The sequence below is a fragment of the Lepidochelys kempii genome, chromosome 2, assembly GCF_965140265.1.
Source record: "Lepidochelys kempii isolate rLepKem1 chromosome 2, rLepKem1.hap2, whole genome shotgun sequence".
NCBI classification, from domain to species: Eukaryota; Metazoa; Chordata; order Testudines; family Cheloniidae; genus Lepidochelys; species Lepidochelys kempii.
The window spans coordinates 109092661-109119204 of NC_133257.1; the positions used below are offsets into that span (position 1 = coordinate 109092661).

General features: G+C 40.2%; 1 protein-coding gene and 1 long non-coding RNA gene across 2 annotated transcripts in view; one reads left to right on the top strand and one right to left on the bottom strand.

The window, feature by feature from the left end:
* Nucleotides 1-4608: 4608 nt before the first annotated feature.
* On the bottom strand, nucleotides 4609-8476 carry ID4 (inhibitor of DNA binding 4). Its single transcript, XM_073331897.1, has 3 exons — nucleotides 7737-8476; nucleotides 6592-6650; nucleotides 4609-6031 (listed from the first exon to the last, which is right to left on the bottom strand). The coding sequence occupies exons 1-2, from the start codon at nucleotides 8163-8165 to the stop codon at nucleotides 6606-6608; spliced, it is 474 nt and encodes a 157-aa protein (XP_073187998.1). The 5' UTR covers nucleotides 8166-8476; the 3' UTR covers nucleotides 4609-6031; nucleotides 6592-6605.
* The window catches only part of LOC140906939 (uncharacterized), a 78553-nt gene continuing 59863 nt past the window's right edge, over nucleotides 7855-26544 (top strand). The window contains exon 1 of the long non-coding RNA XR_012157298.1: nucleotides 7855-8508. This is a non-coding gene — a long non-coding RNA (uncharacterized lncRNA). The remainder of the gene's footprint in view (nucleotides 8509-26544) is intronic.

The following is a 26544-nucleotide window of genomic DNA, read 5'->3' on the forward strand; positions in this document are numbered from 1 at the left end:
TTGAATAAATAATACACTTTCAAAAAGTCTAAATATGAATTTACAAGATAAAGTGTAATGGCTTCAAAGGAGCCATTGATCTATGGAGTACATAACATGCATGTTAGAAGTCATTGAAATACTTATTTACATGACATGCTGCTCACAAGGAGCCATTATGGCCTTTAAGTAAATGGTATGCAGTGTAAAAATTGTCTAAGCAAATCATTTCTTTTATCAGACATTAGTGTATCATGTCAGCTGATAAACACATACTTTTTTGAAAAAAACAAACCCAAGGCTAAAAGGAGGTGAAATCAGAAAAACATGTCAAAGGGTGTTTCCAGCCCATCAAAGGAAGGAAAATTAGGGTATGTCTACAGTGCAATTACGCACCCGTGGCTTGCCCGTGGTAGCTGACTCCAGCTCTTGTGGCTCGGCCTAAGGGGCTGTTTAACTGTGGTGTAGACATTCAGGCTTGGGCTGGAACCTGGGTTGTTGGACCCTGCGAGGTGAGAGGGTCCCACAGCTCAGGCTGCAGCCCAAGCCTGAACATCTACACTGCAATTAAACAGCCCTCTGAGCCCAAGTCAGCTGGCACAGGCCAGCCCTGGGTTTTTAATTACAATGTAAACACAGCCGCAGAGGCAAGAGTCTAGGCTCTGCTCCTGGCCTACGCTATCCTACACAATGGTTCTTCCACCATTGTTAGGACTGGTGCTAGACCACCAGTGGAAGAATTGCTAGTATTTCTCAGTGTACACAAGCCCTATGGGCCATATTTTCCCCTTTCAAGCCAAAAGTGCAAATGGGAACACCCTCATACCAGCCACCCCCGGACTTCGTAAAAGTTACGGTACACTTGTTTTTCTTCCCGCTGATGTGTTTATCCTCTCTCTGTGTTTGTTATAAGCAGAGAGTAGGGCTACAAAAACCACTGAGGGTTAAGGATCCATGCACCAATACCCTAACTGTGCCAATCGTGGCCAGCTGTAAAAAGGGGGCCCCCTCTGGATGCCATCTTCCACAGTGACCACTAGCCATAGCAGCACAGCTGGCGTGCTAACTTTGCTGCCATTGGCTGAATGGCACACTGTTGAACTCTTTGACACCTCTGATGGGGAAAGTATTAACATACAACACATAGGACCCTATCCAAAGCCCATTAAGATAAATAGGACTCCTAGCATTGACTTCAATACGCTTTGGATCAGGCCCCTAATTTTTGCGTATAGGAGCATACCACTTAGTGGAGTTCATTCCCAGGACAATGCCCCTTTCTGTATGTTCTGTTCACTGCATGACTGTTGTGGAAGGGATTTAGCTAGTTACACAGGGGAGTGGGGGACAGCATCATACAACGCAGCTTTTTCCCCCAAACTGCTTTTTATCCGGTTTTGCTCTACTCTGCACTAGATTGGGTGGGTGATGTTGGTTGGAGCGTAGGGGCTTTTGTCCTTAAATCACCCTCTTGTGCCTAGAAACTGCAGGGTCTAAGAACAGTACCATGGATCATAAACTGTATGTAACTCCTATTTGTGGTGTTGGAAGAACAGACTTCTGTATGTACTGCACAACATAAGGGCAACAGTAAGAGTTAAGTAAGAGCAGTGTTTACCACAAGTGTCAGTCTTAACTCTTCTTGCCTTTATGCATTTAGGAGAGATCTGTAACATTAATGTGTCTTGTGGTTTTGTTACAATGTGGATCTGCTCAGTGTAAGATGCAAGAATAAATTAGGAAGGCATTTTATATAGACAAATACATTTGTGAATCTTTTTCAATTAAATGGACCAAACAGTGTTGGTTCACTGGTGTAAATCTAGAATATCTCCATTAATTTATATGTATATGCGTCAGGCATAAATTTAGCTCAGTGTGTCTTAAACAGGATATTTAATATTGCTTTGAGAATAATGTAGGTAATGGTGTCTGCATTCCTACAGAACAAACCATGAGATGGTATTGCAACTAAAATCACTGTTTTTATACCATTACTTTTTTTTGATACCATAAAGATTTAGGTAAAATTTAAACACACACAACTATTCATTCATTCAAAAAGAAATAGTAAACTAATATCTTATGTTTACATAATGCTTTTCACTCTATGATCTCAAAGTACTTTTCAAATGTTTAATTAATCTAGCATTAGAACACATCTGTAAGGTAGCTAAGGAATATATTACAAGCACTTCTTCTATGACTGAAATGCCTCAACTGTTTAACACACTACACGACAATTTAGGAAGTGAAAACAAATGCCATAGCCATCTGAAATGGCAGATAATAATTAATAAACAGGATGAATTTGACTAGAACACTGCAGTAAACACTTTCATGCTTATGAAATTGGAAAGGGCTCCTTAATGACTGCAAGTGATCAGAACTTTAATATTGCACCTAATCTAAAACACACACAGTGTGACATATCTAATAATCATTGACATTCAATGGATATTATATAAGTTAAGGATAGAAAAGACCTATGCAGTCACCTCATCTGTCCCTCCTTCCAATGCATTTTCCAGCCCCTTTTCTAATGTAGTTTTAAATGGTCTCAAGCAACGGAGAAGCAGTGTCTCGTGACTTCCCTTAAGAATCCATTCTGGAATCAATTAACTGATCCTGATAATCAGCCTAAATTTTCCTAAAGTTAATTTCCTTCCATATCTGAAACTTTTGTCTCACAGCAAGATTAAATAAATAATAATATCTAAGAGTTTGTCCATTCATCCCAATGTACTTTAATGATGTGTACTTATCTTTGTAAAGACATATAAGTGGAAAACTGAAACACAGAAAATAAGTTAGACAGCAGCTTGCTCCAGAGCAGGGAACAGAACACAGTTCTCCCGATTCCTAATCTGACAGCCACTCCACTGATCAACCATAACTTTTGTCAATGAAATGGCTCCCTTTAAGGAACAATTTAGGTACTGTCTAACAATAAATCAGACATTTTGGGAAAGATTTTTTTTAATTCTATGAATATTCATTGGGGTGTGGAGCAAGTGAAACTATGTATAGGGTTAAATAAAAGTTATTTTGTAAGAAGCTAAAAGTGGTGACAAATAAACTTTGTAAGTAAAAAAACCCCAGTAGTTAGGTGTGTACTGATGTTAATAATCCATAAACAAGCTGTTAAGTTGTCCTTGTTTACAGTTTCACACATTGCATAAGAAATAAACCAAGAACAGCATCTCCTATGTGTGGAATATTTTTCCCTTTTAACATTGCATTGAAGCCTTTAAATCTGGAGCGTTAAGGACATTTATAGAACAACAAAAGATTTCTCATGGCATTTAAAAAAATTAATTTTTCTAACTGATCTAAATTGTTGCATAGCACCATTTTTTAAAAAAGCTATGGCCAAAGCCTTGTCCCATTTAATTCCATGGGAATTTGCCTTAACGTGGCACCAGAATTTGATACTGAAGAGTGCATTCTATATTGTTAAAGAGACGTAGGGGTACAGGTTCCAGCAGGAGCTCTCCCAATAAACTCTTTATTTGTGCAAACATTACAAAGTGGTTTCATATTTTTGAGGCAGCTCGTTTTGCTTTTTCCTTCCTACTACCCCGAAGTAGCAGAACAGTGTTTAACTGGCAACAAAAAATATGACTTGAAAATTAAGTCTTGTTGACTTCTGGGGAGAAAAAAAAACATACATAGTATGTCCATCTATGTAAGATAAAATAGGTGGGCACTACAAATGCCAAATTTTAACAACAAACAACAACAAAAAAATCCAACAAACAAAACAAGCCTGTCTCACAAAATGAATGGATTAAACAACTCCATGGGGCAGGTAAAGGGTTTTTTGAATTTTCCTATTTCTGTAACATGAGAAAAACAGACTTCAGTACAAAATTCTAGTATTAGTGTTTTTATTACTTACTCTCATTGCATTATTTGAAGAAAACAGCATTAAATGTTTTTACTTCAGAGAAGCATTACTTGATATTACAAGCACTTATATTTTGTTTATTAAACTAACAGTATTACAACTTCAAAGGTGGGACTATAGGAAGTTTCAGAACCTGTTTCTTGTCTCTTAAACCAGTTTTACACGTATGAAACTCCATTGATTTTAATGGATATGCAGTGGCATGTTTGCAGATAAGTGTTTGCTGTTTTTTTGGCTTGTTTGATCTTAATGCAATTATTTTAAGAAAATATTCATCTTGTTAACACATTACCACTTTAGTTGTTAGCTAGCCACCACAGCAGTTGATTTCCTCATAAATATTTAACATAATAAAAAAAGTCCCTTGGGCCCTAACACTTTTGACACTTGTATAATCTAAAACAAATCCTCCCACTTTTTAAATCAAACAGACCATGTTACACATAGTTGGCTAACTATTTACAAAGCACCCAATTAAATTCTGCTTAATTCTCCCACTGTCTGAAAATCCCACCTCACTGATCCGTGGACTACTGATCACACAAAATGCATAACTTTCTCATAGCTTGGACATTACTTTACAGACTGTAAAACTTTATTGTACATAAGACTGCTATAAAATGAACTCATCCATTAAGCAACACGTATAAGAAAATGAAGCAATTGTATAAATTTAGAGGATTGAAGAAATAAGCAGAAGAATCACAGTACAAAGACACGTAAATCTAGTTTAATGTTCACATGTAGAATTTACACATCACAGAGATTAAACAGGATTTTAACTGTAACATAGCTGCAATGAAATGAAAGTCATTTTGTATTAGAAAAATAATCTTGATGCAGTTATCTGATTTTTGGTCTACTTAAGTTCATTTTAAGATGGATTTACATCACTGATCATAATGATTTTGCTTGTGTGCTTTTCCACAATCCCATATCAATATTCTTTGGACGAAACAGTAACTGTTCATTTGTTAATGGTTTGCCCTTTGGTTGCAAGCAGAGAACTGTTTTCACTTTTTAAAAGTAATATGCAATAAGAATGAAAGTTTGTGACAATAAGCCTTTTGTTGTTAAATGAAGTTCCACAGTAAGTTTCTTGATTTTGATGCAACAGCAGATTTTATAAAAGCTGATTAAAGACCTAAAGCATTGCCTTCAATATGAAAAAGTAGATAGAATTTGTTTTTCTAATCTCAGTAAAAAAAAAAACACTGTCTTAACACTACTTGTATATAATGCACTAAAAACCCGTGTGCCTAATTGACAAAAGTGTAGTTTCAAAATGTATAATACAATTATCAACATTTTAATCTAGATTGAAGAAAAACACGTTTGTATGGACTCAACACAAGTTTATTTGCAATTAGACATCTCATGCAATCATGCAGGACCACTAGCTATAGCTGTAACTTCCAAGTCTAAAAAGACACTGGGCAAAAACCTTAACTGTCAAGATATTTTCATATTAGCAGCTCTGTACCTGAGCTGTAAATAATGTTCTAAAGAAATATTCCCACACATTAAAAAAAACATACACACCTTTATAATATTTACAAAAAATATTTAATTAAAAATATTTTATAATTACAGTAGTCTATTAAAGCATATACTTTTCTCACTTACACTTATAGAACATCTCTATATATACACAGTATGAAATGTCACTCATTTATCTATACAATATGTAACATTCCTGCAGGGAGAAGAAAGTTCCCTGGGCCCCAATAAAATCATCTATTTTAAACAATAGATGTCAAATATATCTACAATGCTCTGGTAGATTAGTAAAGCTTCAAAATTCAGCTGCTCGGTCCCTTACAGTTATAGTTCTAAAGTTTGATTTACTCTCCATCTTCTATCCAACAGAAGAGTCACACTTTTCTGCTTAAGTTTTAAGTCTCATCCCACCAAAATAAACAAACAATTCACATCTGCTATAAAATGCACAGAAAAAAGACATGTTTAAAATGCTATGAACGTGCAAAACGGTGAAAGGTTCTCTCTCAGAAGGAAGCATGGAAACGATTCTGGGGTTGAATTATTTTTTCCTCTCATCTGATGGCTGATATTTCTTTTTCCCCCTCCCTCTCTAATGTGTTTTTCTCTGCTCCTCTGGCTCTGGGTCTGCCTGCTGCACACCTGTGGAAGAGGAATGAATAGAGGGGGTGTGTGAACCGTTTTTGCTCCAGACTGAGTGGCGCCACCAACAAAACACAAGACATGCTTGATCAACAACCCAAAACAAACCAGGTCAAACAACAACCTCAGCTCCCATGCTAGGCCAAACCAGAGGAATACACAGCTGCAAGCCCCAGTGATAAGCGCTTGACACAGGGGGTTTAAATAATAATAATAAAATAGGCTTCCAGCAAACCTTGTTTGCTCAGTCCAGACCCCATTTCTGCACTCCAGATGAGACAAAAAGGAAAGACGGTCTCAATGCTAGGAAAAGAGACTTTCTTTAGAAAAGAATGTAGGTGCACTCAGGTCAGAGAGGCACTAGTGCTTCTAGAATAATACATGATTCATGCGTTTAATGGAGAAGAAATTAACTCCTAAGGAATGCGCAAGACTCCAACCCCTTTGAAAAAAAGAGCTAGCTGAAACATTTACAGTACAAAGGGCACTGGTGTAACAATCCTACAGATGGCAGAGATGCAGCCTTTTCTCTAGATGCCCAATAATTAACTGAGACTCACCTTGAGAGTGCAGTTCAGCGGCACAGAATACTGTCCCCCTGCTTGTTAACAGCGCCAGCCTGCACAACAAAACACCAGTAAAAAAAAAAAATAAAAATGAGTGCAAATAATTAGCTTGGCCATGATACCTGTGCTTGTGTCTGGATCACGCACACGGGCAGAGACCAGCCTAGAGAGGTGACAAGCTCCACAATGGAGAGCGCAAGCCACAAGGACTGCCAGCCTGGGCCAGCCAAGTCCTACCGCCCACAGATCAGTGCACCCCACAGCAGGTTGCTAGATTCTCAGCGTGACACCTCCTGGCTCCGACACAGGCAGGGACACCAGGGGCTGCTGAGTGTCACATTCCGAGCACACAGCTGGACCCATCACCCTGGCACCGCCGGCTGGAGAGTCACAGGTTCCTTTCTGTCCCTCAGAAGCAAACACCTTCTGCTGCTAAGGGTGGATCCTGGAGAAGAAAGATCCTTCCCGCTCCCAGCCACAGCCTTTTTTATATACAGAAGGGTTTATAAAGGGTTTCAGGGTGTGTGTATACATATATACATATACCCTCAAACAGTTAAATGTGCACACTCCCCTTAAGTGTTTAGATCAGCTATAGTACCCGTAAGTGTGTCCAGAATCATTGTACGGATTCCTGTGTGTACACACATTAGCTATACTTCCCTGACTGGCTGTAACTATACAGGAAGGGGAGATGTGTGTGCGTGTGTCTATATACACACAAGCGTACAGCTCATCATTCTAAGGGGAAGCGTGTGCCCCGGTACAAAGTGTGTGAGATGCACACACTGAATGGATCACACAACGGAAGTACGCTGAACAGCGGCTATCGGTGCATTCTTGCGGACAGATCCTGCTCGCACTAAAGTCAATGGCAAGACTCCCGCTGACTCCCGATCGGGTCTCGGGCGCCCGTAGCACGAACACACGGATACCGTCCGTGTAGCACTCACACGCCTAAAGGGAATCTCTGTCGACGCCGGAGTCCGGGGTACCCTGGCCACACACCCTTCACGGAGCGCCCAGTATGAGCCCTGCAGTCCCTAGCTGGCTGGCCAACGCTACACGTACACATCCCTGCCCAGCGTGGGCAACACGGCCAGGGCAGCGCCTCGCGTTTTCCCTGCCACGGCGCTTACCGGGTCGGTGTTGAGGGCTGTAAGCGGGGTCCGGGGGGTGGCTGCGGGACAGCTCCCTGGGTGCAGCGGGGGTGGCTGCTGTTGCTGCTGCCTGAGCAGAGCCGGGTGCGTCTCCAGAGCCAGCTGCAGGTCGAGGATGTAGTCGATGACATGCTGCAGGATCTCCACTTTGCTGACCCGCTTATTGGGCGGGATGGTGGGCACTAGCTTCCGGAGCCGGCTGTAACAGTCATTCATATCGCACTGCAGGCACAGCGACGCCGGCTCCTCGCCCGACGGGGCCCCCTTGCAGCCGTGTTCGGCCAGGCAGCGCAGAGCCAACTGCCCGCCTCCGCCGCCTCCTCCGCCGCCGCCGCCTCCCCCAGCGCCGCCGCAGCAGCCCGCCTGTGCCTTCCTGCTGGGGTGGCGGATGGGGCTGACCGCTTTCATGGTGCACAGGGAGAGGTCCCCTCGGGCACCGATGCACACCGCGTACCGCCCGCAACGCAACAAGAGCAAGAGGCAGCGCTCAGCCAACGCAGCGATCCCTTCCTAACGCAACCACGCAGGGGCAGCCCGTCTCTGGATACAATCTCCGGGCTTTGCCAGAGGGGATGCCAGACCGTGCGAAGAAAAGCCACCCGCCCAGCCTAGTCATTCACTACCCTTCCCCTTCGCTCCCACTACAGCCCAGCCGCCTCTGCTCAGCCCGGCTTGCAGCGCCGCCCTATATATATAGCACGGGGTACAGACAGGCGGGGCTCGCGCTGCCCTGGCCCGGGGAAAGGAGGAGGTAAGAGGCGCGCGGGGGAGGGGAAATGTGTGCAAAGGAGAGGGGAGAAGGGGGTGCGGAGCGCCGCGTTTTGGCCAATCACCGCCGCTTCCTCCCTCCATGGAACGCCGCTCTGGCCAATGGCGAGGACGCTCCATGCCGTCAATGCTGTGGGGTCTCGGGCTGGGGAGAGTGCTGAACCCAAGGGAGCGGAGGGAGGAGGAGGAGGAGAGAGAAGTTCCTAGGAAGGAAGAACTGCGGGAATGCGAATGGAATTCACTCTGCTGCTGAATGAGGCTGCTGAATCCTGCCATTCCCATCGGCACTCACAACTGGCTGTGCCAGCAGTAGGCATCCCCTCCTCTGATCTATCCTTGAAGCCTGCAAGGAGCAATTGGAGATTGCTAATGTCATTTTACCGTACACACTTTTTTTTTTGCTGTCTATTTATTCTTCAGACTGCTTAATCATCACCAGCAAATATTTCTACAAATAACAGAGGTGGGGATGCTGTTTGCAATTTCTAGCCTCATTCAATGTATTTTTTTAACCTTTCACTGCTTTCCTCCCCCTACACGTAGACACACAGAGTCTTTTGAGGGACCTTGATTTAAAGAAAAAAAAATCCAAATTTGAGTGCGGGGGGGAGGGGTAGAAGATCAAGAAAAGCGATTGCTATGGAACATTAAATTAGAGCACATAATTATTAAAAATTCATGGAGATGGAGTATTTAAAATTCCTCTATGACATATAATATTAATCCATTTTATGTAAAATTCATACCTGTAAATTAATTTGGTCCATTAATGCATCAGATCACGTATTAGTAAATGTATCATGTTTTAAATATGATGCTAGAAACGTCCAGAGTTCTGTACTTTGAGACAGCACATTAAAATTAACAGGCACATACTCCAGAGTCCTGCCTAGGTCATTGTGTGGTGGATTGCAGCCTTTTAATTTAATCATGCCTTGCTTAAACTTTCTATTAACTCCTCATGAGGATTCAGAACAGATGCAGGTGAACTGAACATTAGAGTAAGAAATAAAAGGCACAATCTTGCAACTCATACAAACAGTCCTTACTCCTTACCCATGTAAACTGTCTCAATTATTTCAATAGAACTATTTACTTGAGTACAGTGCTGTTTGAATGAGCAAGGGCTGCAAGACTGGTGAGTAAAATTTAATAGAAGGAAAGAAATTCATAGTTAATGGTGACTGATGATTGCATTCCCCCACCACACCTAGTCACAGAGTGATGTACAAAGGATACAGAGGGAAACAGTTAAGCCTAGAACCTTGAATGGGAGGAGAGGTTGGGTCATCTTTTCATAACAGTATAAAGAGTGCATATTTTCCACCCCCTAAAAGGTACAATATCAGTCCCCAATCCTGCAAAGACTTATGCACATTCTTAACTGTACACACTATGAGTAGTGTGTACAATGGGGCTACTTACAGGGCATAAAATTAAGCACCTGTGTAAATCTTTGTAGGACTGGGATCTAAATTAGTGAGCTAAACAGTGACCATGTCATGACAGGCATATTGTCATCAGCTATATACTCTGCTATACCTTACACTGGTTTTACACCATGAAACTCCAGGAACTTCAGTGAAGTTACTCCTGATTTTCATCAGTGTGATACATCAGGCCCTAAATTATAGTTATGCCTTGTCTATTCCCCAGACTCCTGATGAGATGGACAGACGTAAGGTTTTTCATTTTCAAAAAAAATAATCTGTAGATAGTGTTAAGTATGTAGACTAAAATCTTGCTGATCTGATCTTAATTAAAATCTCTGTGAAACTAGGTACACTATAGAATTTAATTGATCTATTTGTATAGAATCAGAGCTGATTTGATCTCACTGAAAATTTGTGGGAAATCCTAGTATGTAACCATTTCTCCTGGAGCTGATCTGATGTGAACAGATGTGTATATATATAATAAACCCCATTGGCATCATGGAAATTCCATTGAGACTGATTTGGGTCCTAAAGATTAGTCAATATTTTTGGAAATTTGCGATATCTTGATATGTTACAGATCTATTTTTTCATCAGTCTACTTCCATAACACAGGAGCCAAATGGTACTGTATGGATTTTTGTGCATTGTTGCAGACTCATCTAAAATTTATGGGAAAATGTTATGTGTTCCCATTGCTGACCTATCAATATACATTGTGAAAAAAACTTGTCCTATAAATGTTCAGGGACTTCCTCTGGTAACTCCCTCTGGTAACTCCCTATAATACTAATGATACATGATAGTCTGCTGTGCATGGATGAGCAAGCAGACACCAGTTCCCTGTCAACAATTGGCCTGCTTCTGCTCTCATTGAAGTCATTGGCAGTTTTGCCATTGACTTCAATGGGAACAGGGCTGGGTCCAATGTTTTTTCTGTTTAGATTGGATGTGCCCCAGAAGTTAATTAAATTGCTCTAGTAGTGTATTGGGAACCTCAATCTGTTAGGAATCATGCATTGAGTTGAGCATAGTGAAACTCTTTATCCATACAAGAAGAGAGGGGGCAGTAACTGCTTTTCACTCCTTAGTCCTATTAATAGCAATATTTTTCAATGTTCGAATATATAGGCGTTAACTGCTCCTGTTTTGAACCATACCAATTATGGATTTATAAAAACTCCTCTGGATATCTTAAAACGAGTGGTCCCTTCCAGGTTAGCTGGAGGAGTTCTCCTCTGTTGGCTGAGTTACTCCGTGGATTAGAGTCCCAATTCCCAGTGTTACCAACTCTGGCTGTATATTTTGTGTTTGAAGTGATCATCTTATTTGAGAATGTCTAAATTCAAGTCAGATCATTAATATTAAATATAACAGTTTCTTTTGCTTTAAATATAAAAACAAAACAAGTTAAAAATGTAAACATCATTACTGGCTAATCTTCCTTGCGTGAATGGAGCCATTTAAATCAGTGAGACTTCTCTCGTGAACAAAGCAAGTTGAATTTGGTCAAACATTTCTGAATATGTGAACATATGATTCACTCCAATAGAAAAATAAACCCTTCCATTGACAGTGTATCAGGGTCACATGGCTCTTCAGGACCTCATACAGTGTCAAGGAACAGTTACAATTCTTCCAAGAGCCGAATGAATGAGACATTTCCACTGAGATCATACTTGATTCACAGGTCTTTTGTATACAATACTATGCCGTTGAACCAACTGCTGAATTGGATTGTAACATGTTATTTAAAATATTTGCAGCATATATAAATAGGGTTGCCAACCTCCAGGATTGTCCTGGAGTCTCCAGGAATTAAAGATTAATCTTTAATTAAAGATTGTCATGTGATGAAACCTCCAATGTCCAACCAAAATTGGCAACCCTATATATAAAATATTAAAAACCCCACATTTATGCATGTAGTGTGCAGTAACCGTTAAATAATTTAAGCCATTTACATTTTTTTAAACAGAAAAAGAATTGTATAGACACACAGCGAGTATTGTCTGCACACAAGATGCTGTGGGATATAGCTTTTGAAAATTGTGCAATTCTTACTTAACAAGAATTTTAAGAAGTGGCTTAGTTAACTGCTCTATTTTTTTTTTTTGACACAGTCTCTAAACAGCTCAGTGAAATCCAGAACATTATTTAGAATTATTTTGCATAAGGCTGATAAGTGGTATAATGAGTTTTATCCTGATGTGTGCCCAATCCTGCAAGGAGCTGAGCACCTCCTGCACAAGGTATCGAGAACCTCCAGTGCAAACTGACTTCAATGGGGGACGAGGATACTCAGCATCTCACAGGACTGAACATTAAAAAAGCATTATAAATCTCTGAATGGTTTATGGTTTATCAGGATAATAGCAATTGATCCCTCAGTGGTGCTATTACTGTATATTATTGCTATCACTTAAATGGCAATAATGTTGGTTATTTAACTTCAATTAAAATATCTAGCTAGTTGTGATGTCATTTATAATAACACAATAATGTGTACTGTGCTCTCCCACCCAACCCCACAGCTAATCTCCTGCTGGCAGCAGGGGTGAGGTAAAATGAAAAAAAGGGGAAAGGGGGGAAATGAAAAAAATGATTATTGGATGATTACTCCTACATGCATATATCCACTTGGATCTCCATATTAGGTGGTAAGAATGACATGCTGCCTCCTGGACTCACAAGGTGGGATCAGTGAAGATCCTTAGAATCAGGAGGAGGGCAAAGTATCATGGTACAGTACAATTGTTCACCACTTCTGCAATTCCTAAGAGACAGGTGGAATTCATCCCTTTTCTGGATACTGCTCTGCCATCCTTGCCAGAGAGATGACTCATCCCGTGGGCTCCTCAAACTACTTCTTTGAGCAAGTTTTCTGCTTCTGGAATCTGCCAGGTTACATTAACTGGAAGGTGTTTTAAAAACATGTTCTAGGAGAGGAAAACCCTGGAACACCCTGTCTCCAGCAAGTTTCTCACCTCCAGATGCCACTTTAAATTACACTAATTAAAGTCTGCTATTCTATATATGTTTCAGGAACAAAATCATAAACATAGCCAACAAACTCACTTAATATAAGTTTGTTTTCTCCTTCCCTGTTTATGGTAATAAAAAAGCTGTTTTGCCTTTAAACAAAAAACAGATTTCCAAATCCTTCACCTCTGTTCTTTATAGCATCCTCCCCTATCTCCCACCATATGCATGAAGTTTATCACAGAATAAAGAGGGAAAAAATTGTGAGAACCCCTTGTTAGAATACTGGCAACACATACCTACTGTTTCCAACCACCCATTCCACTGGTGGCATGGATACAGACTTAAAATAATATGCTTGTTCCACTTGCCCAAGATAGAATAAAAGGACAATATAACCTTGCTTTATAACTGCTTTCATATATTGCATTATATTTCCATTTTGAAAGTACTACAACATTTCAGAGTCAACAGATTTTTTTTTTGGATGATGAGGTATTTGTTCAATTTAAAGCATCCTTCCTTATCACAAATCAGAGGTGGCAGTATACTTATATACAGTCATATACCTTGTCATGTGTTTTTCCTTCAGTTTCTGTCTTCTGCAAATAGGTACAGAATAAGTACAATAAGGGTGACCATTTCAGTGAGCAGAAAAGGTAGGGGAAGTTTCCTTCACAGCATGATATTTGGACAGTTGCTTTTTTTTTTTTTTTAAAAATAGGTGGGGCTGGCAGTAACACCTATTATTAAGGTTACCTGATACTTCCTAGTATAAGATGCTGTTTTCAGTTGCTTATAACTTCACCCAAACTACTACTATTTGGGCTGAAATTTACAATCCTGGCTGTCTGCCTCGGGTTGAATTTTGGGGGAAAATTTTGGATATACATTGAAATAACTAAAAAGGTTGATTCCTTATGAGTTGATGGGATGGAGAGGAGAAAAAATTCGTAGTGGGAGTAGAATATTTTCTTCCTCCTTCTTGTTTCTTCTCTCCTTTCCTTTTCTTCTCCCATCATTTTTTGTCCTTCCATGTGACAGAATGAGCACTAGTCTAATAATTGCACAGGAATGTCCATTTCTTTAAACAATACTATTTTGTACACATTGCCTTAAAATATTGTAGTACATGAGGCATCAACATCCTTTTTCTGAGGAAATGTACTGAAAACAAATCCTTCTAAATGTCAGATATAAAATTCCAAGGTGCATGTTTTGGGGATTCAAATTAATTGAAGAGGAGAGGAAAGGAATTTAAGAGAATAGCTGAGTATTCCTAGCAACTTCTGTAAGAATAATATGCCAAATCCTAATACAAAGTAGCAGATTGAAGTTGAAGATCCAAACTTAACTTTGATTTTAATTCTTGTAGTTTTAGACCAGTCCAATGTGCTATATCATGCTACTGGTTTTAAAACAGAACTCCACAGCAAACCTATAGGAAGATCTGCTTGTAAACTGATAACATGGTATGGCCTCATTTTATTTTCATATGTTTGTTATGGGTTTGTATTAAGATTCATTTGATCACACACTTAATTCATCCTGCAGGGAGAATCTGCAAATAGCCCTAAATTAAATAAGTACCTGGATGTGTACATATTCACCTGTATATGTTATAGCTACATCAAGTGTATCAGAATCCATTTTCCTGGGAAAGGTACAGCTTTGTCAGTAAAGGCAACTAAGTTCAAGCTGCAAAAAAACTGCAGAAATAAAAATAATACTTAGCACTTATATAGCATTTTTTAAAGCTCTCTGTTAGCATTAACTTTTTAATTAATCTGTTCTCCTTGAGTATTTTACTGTTTTCTCCAGAATCTCAGCTTTCCCCCCCCCAAAAGGAAGCTTCTACCTTTACTTGACTCTGCAGGTAGGGTCCTTGAGGCATACAGGGTGTATATTACACACCATGATTTTAATCAAGTGCACAATGTTCTTGAGCTGTTGTTATGAATTGGCTCTCAGTGCCCCTTTATGTGTGTGTTTTACCAACTCACTTTCACACATTACCAGCCTCTTCTGTTTCTCCTACAACAGTTGGTGACAAGATAACCATAGTAAATCTAAAACAAAATATATTAGTAGATTTAAAACAACAAAAAGTAAAACAAAATAGTATACAGTTATCTCCTCTTTTATCTACCTGCCAAAGGTCTGGGTTTACAGTTCTGTTTTCCTGTAGAAGAGACAGCTTGTGAAGAAATGACTGAAAGAAAGCTACAATAAAGAAATGAGTGTTGCATTGAATTGTAATAGTGGTTAGTTCTCTGGTCATTGTCCATAGTCTAGATTCAGGTCACGTGAAAGTGCTGCCTCCTGAACTCATGAGCTTCCCCCATTTGTTTAAGTTAGCTGTTGTGGAGGTCATGGTTGTACAGAGAGAGAGAGAGAGAGAGAGACTCTTTCATATAGGTACGGTCAACCTCATTGGTTGCAATGTCTGCCAATACTGTTTCATTCAAATGGTCTGTTTAATTAATCAGTGACAACAGGATTGTCAAATGAAAATCTCTGTGCAGTGCAGCAGAGGTAGAAACGTGAGTGGATTAAAATCAAGTGATGCATTATAAATTAGGAGTGGTAGAATGGGAATAATAAAGAAAGGAGAAAGTGGAGAGAACGTAGGATGATATAAGGATCAGTAAACTGAGATTCTTCATAAATTAAATGTATGTACCAGATTTACCAAATTTCACTTATTAGAAGGAACATTCAGTTATTTTAATTTAAGTGTAAGGCAGGCCTCAATGTTTTCCCTTTTGTAATGAAGGATTTTGCAATGTGTTTCAAGGACACATTTGAAATTTCCTTGTCCCATAAAAAACCCTCCCATATGCAAACTGACTCCATTTTACAACTTTGACTTTATTTTCTTATAAATGATATGTATGCAGTTAGCAAATTTAAATAATCAGCCTGCCTATGTTAGATAACTAAATATTTCAAGTTATTTGCAATACCAGTGAATATTTCCACTTCATAAGTATTTTCTAAAAATCACCCTAAAGTGTTAAATGCATTGTTGTTTCAGCAATGCCTACACTCTATTAACTTGATACTTTGAGACTTTAAAGTACTGATCCTGCTCTCAATGGAGGGTTTGGCTTCTAGGGAGAGGTTGTCTTGAGGAAGCAACACAAACCCTTAGTTGGGTAGTTGTTCTTTAAATTAATGCTACTTCTTACCTGAATATGGGTCTATGAGTAAGGACTGCTCATCTGAGTAATGGTTTGCAGAATTATGTACTAAGTCATTAGCCTGTTTCAAGCTAAACACTTCAAGTAATTGTAATTATCTTAAGAGCACTTGAGAACAGTTTTTAAACATTTTCTTATATATATTCCAAAAACAAAAAAACTTAATTTAAAAGGGATTAAGATTGGTTAGGCTTGACAGCCCTCCAAGCCAAACTCTAGAAAGCAAGGAAATACCAAGTTATAGGTCCTCTCTTAACTGTACCCCAGTGCCCACATAGTGGATTTCCATTGACAGTAACAGAGTCCACATTGCTGCAAAGAGCTTTCTTCTGCCTCCAACTGATAAGAAAACATATTATATATTAATCTCCCTCAGAGTATAAATTAGTATAGTTCATTAATAGACTATTATATATACACAATCTCAATTTAAAGTACAGAATGTTTTATTTAAAACTTGCACCTCACCTCCTCCTCCTTCTTGTCCTCTAGTGTCTTCTTTTTCGTGAACGGTCTTGCACGTGTGGTATTAGCACTCCCTGTGGTATTTGATGTTTTAGTGAGGTACATTGTCTCTCCTTTCCCTCTTTTACTGTACAGTTTCATTTTGATGTGGAGAGAGATGCACGCTTATCTCCTTGCATTGTGACAAAATATACCCCATAAAGTGGGTGTCTGTTTCTTTCTCCCTCCACTGCTAAAAGAGCCAATTGCTTCAGCTAGAGACCCATGTTGCTATAACACATTTTTTAAAAGCTCACTTATGCCACTTGAAACTTAAACTGAGGTTGCATAAACAGAGCTCACAATGGTGTAGACTCTGGTTACATCATTTATTTCCAATTATTATTGATGACCTTTCATAACTTGCTCATAGCTCTACTTTGCTCTGTCACTTGTGAGCTATGAGGTCATCAATAACTCATGAAAATAAATGTCTTATTGATACTCAACACAGTGCATATCCAATATTTTGTTACACATACACACATACTCTGCAAACCATAGGGAAAAGACTTGTGATGTTATTCCTTTTATCTTTTAAAAACGGTGACTTTTAAGTAGCAAGGTGGTGGTGGTTGTTTTCCCCCCTGAATGGCATTTCACAAAGATATCTCACTAATTTATTTATAAGGGTAAGTCTTCAGAACAAGGTAGCATTACCGTGCTGGCCTAGTAGTGCCTCTATACACAAGTACATTTATAATTGATGAAATGGTCTATAGTGTTGTGGCTAGAATAAACTTAAGGTCAAATCTCTGGGAGAACAAATCTTGCCATTATTCTTGATGAGAAATAAATACATGCAGGAACTAAAAAGTGCTGAAAAGGAATAAAATCCAATGTATAAAGGCATTTTGAACAATTCATTCCTAAATGAAAGTGCTTTTACTTAGTTTTTCTTCATTGCCTTGATCTTCCTAAAACTGTTGTTGGGGCAAGTTAATGATTGACCTTTGAGGGAACCACATACCACTCTTTGTTTCCTAGCAGTCAGGATCTTGCAGAGGCTAGAAACTTTTGAGGGAGAGAATAGGATTAAACTGCTGTCTGAAGTCCAGTGCAGGTGATGGTCAATGGGAGCTGAGAAATGAGTTTTTCAGGACATTTCTACCCTCCTTCATTAGAAGGAGTTTATTTCATTTATTGTGGTTACCTGGTGGAGATAGCTGACTGTCAATGATTGTGGTCTGATTAATTTTCTTAAGTATAGTCATTAAAAAGTGCATTATTAAAATATCAAAACACTTTTAAACCATACAAATTGAATGAACAAATCATTTAGATTTAAGTTTCAAATTGATCACTAATGAAAAAGTTCCTTCTGGTATATTCTAACTTGATTCTCACATTAAAAGAAATCATATGTACATAGTTGTTTAATTGCCATTCTCAAATTCCAAAAATGAGCAGCAAACTGGAAAGATGTAAAGACTCAGTCCTGCAAAGCCTTGCTCACATGAATGGTTTCAGGTAAGCAAGGGTTTGCAGGATTAGTTCCTCAGGACCTGATTCTACAAATACTCACATGATTAGCTTTACGTATGTGAGTAGTACCACTGGTACTACTCATGATTAAGCACATGTATAAATGTTTGCAGGATCTGAGCCTTGATTGCAAACTCTTCAAGTCTGTAACTTTGGCCTTATATATAAACAAAAGTTGCACCAGTTTAACTTAAATTAGTTTAAAAACAAAGTTAGTTAAATCAGTGTACACATAAGTGTGAACATAAGAACGGCCATACTGGGTCAGCCCAAAGGTCCATCTAGCCCAGCCCAGTATCCTGTCCCAACAGCGGCCAATGCCAGGTGCCTCAGAGGGAATGAACAGAACAGGTAATCATCAAGTGATCCATCCCCTGTCATCCATTCCCAGCTTCTGGCAAACAGAGGCTAGGAACACCATCCCTGCCCATCTGGCTAATAGCCATTGATGGACTTATCCTCTATGAACTTATCTAGTTCTTTTCTTTATCCTGTTGTAGTCTTGGCCTTCACAATATCTTCTGGCAAGGAGTTCCACAGGTTGACTGTGCATTGTGTGAAAAAATACTTCCTTTTGTGTGCACATTCTTATATTGGTTTAAAAGTGGCTTATACTTTAACTGCTATAAGCTACATTTAAATTGATTTAAGAGTGTCCACACACACAGTTGTACTGGTTTAACTAAGTCAGTTTAGGATCCCTCTTTACTTTAGGCTATGTCTACACTGCACACCTTACAATGGCTGCAGTTGTGTCGTCGTAAGGTGCACAGTTTAGCTGCTCTTTATCACCAGGAAAGAGTTCTCCTGGCGTCAAAATAAACCATCTCCAACTAGGAGCCTGGCTCCTGCTGACGAAGTGCTGTCCACACCAGTGCTTTTTGTTGTTAAAATTTTTGTCGTTCAGGGGGTATTTTTTTCACACCCCTGAGCAACAAAAGTGTAGACAAAGCCTAACACTAATCAAGTTTTGTGTGTAGGGCAGGCCTTTGTCTCTTTATTGGTTATGAAGCACCTAGCACACATTTTGCATTATGGTGCTCAGCCTAAGCCCCCTGATATTAATGAGGTGACCAGATAGCAAGTTGTTCCTTTAGGAATTTATCCCATGATAAAGAGTAAGAATTACAATAAGAATTAATGATGAAAGTTATACTAAAACAAAATAAACAGAACATTGCAAGCTACTGTGCATGTTTGCAGAATCAGCCTAAATAAATATAATCAGTGTATCATTTTGAAAACCAGATTTATCACTTCACAATTAGCATTTCTTTGTGTTTCTCCCACTTTTGCAGTGATGGATGCATCTTGTTGCTAACAGGGCTCTACACTGTGGCAATCTGAAGGAGTAAAGTTTAAAAATATTGAGATTTTAAATCTAATTTAAAAAGTGAAAAAAACCCTTTATCCCATGAGTGAAATACTTTGAAAATTGTTTTTAAATTAATAAAAAATGAAGAAGTCTGCATTCAAATGATTAAGAATTGGTAGGTTTGGAACAAAAACATCCAGCAACTGACAGATTTAAAGGGGGATAAATGGTAGTGATCACTTTAAGAAGCATATAATAAACCATGAGGAACAAATTCACCTCCATTCACCACAAATAAAATAAAACCTATAATGGGGAAAAAATAACATGGGGGAAATATGCAGTGGGAAAGAAGACAAGACAATGAACCTGGGTACAATTTAGCTACTGGATGGGGAGGGATTCCCTCCTCAACTCATAAACAGAGGTCAATGTGAGTGTAAGGGCAAATTATTATTTATTATTCTGTATTGTTTAAAATGGACTAGGTGATGTGCAAACACATTATGACTGAGTATGCACTTGTGCATAACCAGTTGTAACTACATATATTTGCATTCTACACCTATGTGATATGGTCTGATATGTGCAATTGGGGAACTGTGAAGGGGCCAAATTCTGCAGTTACGTATGTGCAGTTCCAACCTGAGGCTGTGTGGCTGTAACTGAAAACAAAATTTGGCTCAGTAATGCTTTTACATGTGCAGCTAAAAGCTTAGTACCCAATCCTGCATTTCTTTACTGAGTCAAGTAGTTCATTAAAAGAAAAAGAGTACTTGTGGAACCTTAGAGACTAACAAATTTATTTGAGCATAAACTTTCGTGAGCTACAGCATCCGATGAAGTGAGCTGTAGCTCACAAAAGCTTACGCTCAAATAAATTGGTTAATCTCTAAGGTGCCACAAGTACTCCTTTTCTTTTTGTGAATACAGACGAACACGGCTGCTACTCTACATCAGCTACATCAGCCACACTATCAGAGGCTCGTTCACCTGCACATTCACCAATGTGATATATGCCATCATGTACCAGCAATGCCCCTCTGCCATGTACATTGGTCAAACTGGACGGTCTCTACGTAAAAGAATAAATGGACACAAATCAGATGTCAAGAATTATAACATTCAAAAATCAGTCGGAGAACACTTCAATCTCTCTGGTCACGCAATCACAGACATGAAGGTCGCTATCTTACAACAAAAAAACTTCAAATCCAGACTCCAGCAAGAAACTGCTGAATTGGAATTCATTTGCAAATTGGATACTATTAATTTAGGCTTAAATAGAGACTGGGAGTGGCTAAGTCATTATGCAAGGCAGCCTATTTCCCCTTGTTTTTTCCTAACCCCGCCCCCGACGTTTTGGTTAAACTTGGATTTATGCTGGAAATGGCCCACCTTGATTATCATACACGTTGTAAGGAGAGTGGTCAGTTTGGATGAGCTATTGCCAGCAGGAGAGTGAGTTTGTGTGTGTTGAGGGGACCTGGATTTGTGCTGGAAATGGCCCACCTTGTTTTTCATACACATTGTAAGGAGAGTGGCCACTTTGGATAAGCTATTACCAGCAGGAGAGTGAGTTTGTGTGTGTGTGGTTTTTGGAAAAAAAAAAAAAGGGGGGGGGTGAGAAAACCTGGATTTGTGCTGGAAATGGCCCACCTTGATTATCATACACATTGTAAGGAGAGTGATCACTTTAGATAAGCTATTACCAGCAGGAGAGTGGGGTGGGGGGAGGTATTGGTTCATGGTCTCTGTGTATATAATGTCTTCGAAGCAGGGGCCGCGGCAGCGCGTGGGAATGCGGGACGGCTAGCGACAGCCAGAGAACGCTGCGGGACACACAGCGCCTGCGGCTTCCCCGCGCGCGGCTCACCCCTCCCACCCCTCTCAGCTCCCCAGCTGATTCATTGGCTGTGACTGCCCAGACTGGCCGGCGCCGGGCGCGTGACATCATCCATTCACACTGCGGCCCAGCTGGCGCCGCCAGGGCGGTCGCCGTGGCGACGCGGACGCCAATCTCAGCACAATGACTTCCAGCTGCACGCAGCGAGCGGCGCTGGGCCCACGGCGCAGGCGCCGACGCCGCCTTCCACGGCCGCCGCTGGCGCGCGCTTTGCCCGTGCGGAAGCTTGGGGCTGCGCGCGCTCGCTGTGGGGCCCATCCCCTAGGGTCGTGCCTGCCCTGCGCCGCAACGTGCCGGAGGGACGGTGCAAAATGAGCCCCGCCCGGGGGAAGCGCGCTCACCCAGCGGCGTCGAATGTGGTGGCCCTGGCCAGGCTAAAAGGAGCGAGTGGGGTCAAAGGCGTTTGCAGCAATAATAAATAATAATGATAACGCAAATTAACTGATCTTTGCAAAGCCTTTTGGAAATGCCGAGTACGTTCCCGTGAAAGTGTGCTGCAGAGGGAAAAGGCCAACGCTTGAATCTCCTTGGAGTCTGAGGGTTCTCGCCAGCTTTTGGCCCCAAGCCACTGAAGAGTAGGAAGAAAACAGAGACTGAGTCTAGCTGCTCTTGTGGACGAAGCGCAAGGCAGACAATCCAGACCCTGGAACATGAATGCTGCAATAAAGCCAGCTGTGCCACTTGGATCCAACCAATTGTTGGCCCTCTCCTCCCAAAATTTCCATGGCACGAGTAGAGAACAGATGTAGCTGTTCCTGCTGCACCAAAACTTTTGGGCCTTGTTGCACCCAGGTGAATGAGGACCACAAAACCCCTGGAGTTGGCATCAGGTGACTGCAGGATCTTTACAACTTTTGGGCCCAAACTGTAAAACCTAAATAGAAACAAATGTAGCTACTTCTGCTTTACTGGAATAAAATCCCCTTTTGAAAATCTCAGTGTTTCCAACTTTCACAGTTTTATTGTCTTTTGTGATACTTAGTGTTTCTGTTGAAGCCCTAGATCGTGAACTCAAGTGATTGAGAACCACAGCTTTCATTTGAAAGTAGATAGTTTTCTAACCCTTGTGGTTGTGGAGAAAAGCTTGAAAACCTGATGTGACTGTAACCTAAGATTCAAAAATCAAGAGGCCAAATAAAAAGAATCCCTACTTGATTGTTCCTAAAAATCATGAGACTTTTAGCAAGCATAATCCTGTAATTTCTGGTGCCTGACTCTTTTTTCTTTTTTTAAAGGTTCAAGTCAGCAGTACTGTGACTTTCCCAAACCACTAGGAGCCTGTGTCAAATCAGGGTGTTTCCTTGCTCTTAATACTGTACTCAGCCAGCTCAAACTACTCTCTTCATCTAATGAATAGTAGTTACCTGTTGCCTTGCAATTTATTGATTCACACTTTATAACTGAAAACAACTACAAATAGTATTCTTTATTATGGGCAGCAATACTAAACTATGAGAACCCTATTTAAGAAAAAATAATTGCATTCCATGTGACTCAAAAAAATTAATAGTAGTATTTTGCACAATTTTAAAATACTGCCATTCTGATTTTTAATAAAATTGGGAATGCAGCAAAATGTTACTTTAAAAAAATTATGGACTATTTAAATTGGATTATAATTGCTCTTTTGTGTCTTTAATTTATAACATTGAAACCAAATTGTTTAGATGGGAAAGAGCCTGTCTGTCATAGTTGGCATCTTGATATAAATAGTCTGTGTATAATGATCACTGATTATCTTCTCCACATTATTTTGAGTTTGTTAAGCCCAAGGATTCAACATTTATTCAAAAGCAAACTCATGCTTACCTGTTTCAGGGTGAGGTCTGCCTGCAGGTGCTGTTGTTTACTCCTCCCTTCCTACTAAACAACTTAGTTTTCATTTAGCAGATTTCCATATGGGACACTCTCTTGCTCCCTGTGCCATTCATCACTTTTTAGCTTGCGCTTTTTTTATGTGCAACACTTGACACCTGCACTGTGCATGATCAAGCCTTTACTGTTGCTTATGCTTCAGGGGAGAGCTTCATATGGAAATCTGCTAAATGCTTAAGTGCTTTGCTGGATCAGTGCCTATGTCAGTACTTTCAAGATTAAGGCCTACAGCAGCCTGTGGTGATCTATAGCCAGGCAGCAGCAGTTGTGACTCAGTGTAATCTGGACCATTCTCCAGGAATTGAAATGATGAATATCCCGTATACAGTGTCAGGAGTCACATTTGAACTCAGCACTTCCACTGGCAGGGTCTGGTGCATAAACATGCCTATTAGGAATGTTCATGGTTTTCTTATGCTTTTTTTTCACATCCACTTAAGAAACAGTTCACATTTGCTACAACAGACTTATTCATATTATAATTATGGCAACACTAAGATAAGAAAATGTGGAAAGTGTCATATTCAGTGAGCACATTCCTTAACATAATATAGCATGGCCTATAGGATATGTTGTCTTCAAAGAGCAAGATATTGTCATTAATGTAAATATAAAAATATAGCTACATTTAAGAATGCTTAGACTTTAAAATGATTTGTTTACTGATTTGTAAACTGCTCTGTACTCATCCCAGGCATCAGTAACATCAAACAGTCACCATTATATGTTAGTGGCAGATGTCTGAGCTGGGCTAAAGATTTTCTCTCTTTATTTTTGATTTGTTTGTATCATTGGGTTTCATGTCTCATGCTTCTGATAACTGGAATGAATTCAAGCAGGTTGCCTTATCCTGATATACGTTTGTAGTTAATTTTTGTCAAGGTATCGAGGTCTTGAGTGCCAGTAAATCAAAAATTATTATTATTCTTTTATTTTGGGCTAGATTGTCACTAGCTCTACATGCCACATATAAGGGAGTAAGGCACTCCCATATTTTCATATGATGGGTTGCAGGGCAGGCTCTGCAAAGCCTCCAAATCCTCTTTTACCCCATGCAGCTGGGTGAGAGGGGGCAGAATGGGGCGTGGCCTTGGCTTTGCCACCCCTCCCCCCCCCATGTGCTGGCCAACATAGCTGTTCTGGCACACCAAGTAACTTACATGTGCCAGGTAAAGACTCATCACCATTTATATCCTCTCAGGAGTAATGAGGAGATTGTTACTCTGAGCCACAATTTGCCTCTGGGGCAGTGGAGCTAGGTGCTGCCCTTGTTCAGGGCAGATCATAAAGTGCCATCTAGCCCTTTACTAGTAAGTGCCACCCAAAATATGTTTGCCCCAAATTTTGTAGGATCCACAAGGAGTTTGCTTATTGGGTTGTAGGGAAAGATATGGGTCTGCTGTACATGGGATGTGCAACCACTGTGACGAATAGAGTTTGGCACCCCATGGTCTCGGGGGGTGCTATTGTGCAGCGGATTTGAGGTAGACAGGGCAAGGGCTGGAGGATCTGCCACTATGCTGATCTTCTGGTTCTTTCTCACTCTTGGTGGGGGGTAGCTCATGGCTGAGAAGTCTTCACTAGATTTTAGTTTGGGGGTAGTGGTTGTGCAACAGCTTCAGGTTTGATCCACAATCAGGGATGGGGGGGATCTTTTCCTTATGGAGTTCCCCAGTGACTAGCATGTGAGCTTCATGATTTCAAGGTGTCTGGCCATTAGTTGTGATTAATTCAACTGCAATTCTTTTTGTCTCAAGGTATCTTGGGTTCCGCTACCCCTTGCTCTAAAGAGTGCTTCCTCTTCACTTAGGTTGTGATCTTTTAAATTTTGCCTTGTGGGACCATGAACAAAGTTTTCACAGCCACGATAGTGTGATAGTTGCACCATTGTGAAAATACAGTGCCATCGTGAGTTAAAGATGAGTCGGCCTCAAAGTTACTTAATGTCTAGTAATATAAACTTACAAGATAGACTTGTGAAAACTGTAGAGGCCAACTTTAGAACCTTAAATCCAAATGCCTTTGAACTTTGGAGGCTCATGGGGAGTTGAATGCAAGTCCCAAAATCTGAACTTTTCACTATAGCTTTGGTTTTGGGTCAGTTTTGGGATTCTGGTTCAAATGTGACTGTATTTTTGGGAGATCATTGTGAGGACAATTTGAGGCCAAAATCTCATAATAACAGCTCCTGAATCTCAGTGCTTTCTGGCCTAAAGCCTAGATCTGACTGTACCTCAAACCCTGAAACTAACCTTAAACCTAATCAGATCTGAGTCCATATCTGAATGCTAGTCCCTTGGCTCAGTGATAGTTAAAATTTGAATGTTTAGTGTTGACCCAAAAAGACTATGCAACTAGGAATACAAATCTTTCAAAGGCCTCTCTAACCTTTTCTGTTTCCTATTATATCATCAAAGTTAAACACAAGCAGGCATACACACAAATTTCACATACTTGATAGGAGAATCATAGCTGAATTTGTTCAGATAGTTGCACAGTGTCATTTTGTTTACCTCTATTTGTGTGTGGGTAAATTTTGTGTCCATGAAATGTAATGGCTTGGATGCCCTGAAAACTGAAGCCCTCTGGTTATACATAGAAAAGATATAGCAACAGCATAAGCTTTCCCATACCCACACACCTCTGTGTCTCAGTCCTGTTCAAAAGGGACTAAGACTGAAAGGGGTAATTCAGTTTCCGTGTCCATTCCGTCCTTGGCCTCTGCTGAGACTGCCAACAAGGTTGCAATTTGTGGGGCCAGATGACTTTTAAACATAAAGCTTCCACAGGATAATGTATTCACTGGTTATTTTCCTTGCATTTCTGCCATCCACCAGATCTGGCCCACCCATTCAGGGAAGGAAATAACATTCATACTGCTCCTCTATTTAAATGATCAGGGACTGGCTGACAGTGTAAGCTCAGCTAGAGTCTTTCAGTATTTTTTTTCTTCAGCAGAGCCCTGTGGCACAAGCCACTTTGGGCACAATCCTTTCCAATACAGGTACAAATAGTTGCACAAATAAGCACAAGGTAAGCAATGATTGTGTAACCAAGCCCCTTATTTGGTTGATGAATATTATGTTTTAAGTCCTTTCTCTGCAGATCTACCCATTCTCCACCCATACGCCACTCCTCTTTTACCCTGTGAACTTATTCATAAAGGAGTTGGGTGCAGGTGATGTGAGACTTAGAACCACCCAGCAATGAGGATTGCACATAGTGCTAAATTTTATATTTGCCTTAGTAGCGTTAACTCACACTTGTCCTTAAATGTGGGGCCTCGTGCACCGTTCAAGGACTTGTAGGATCA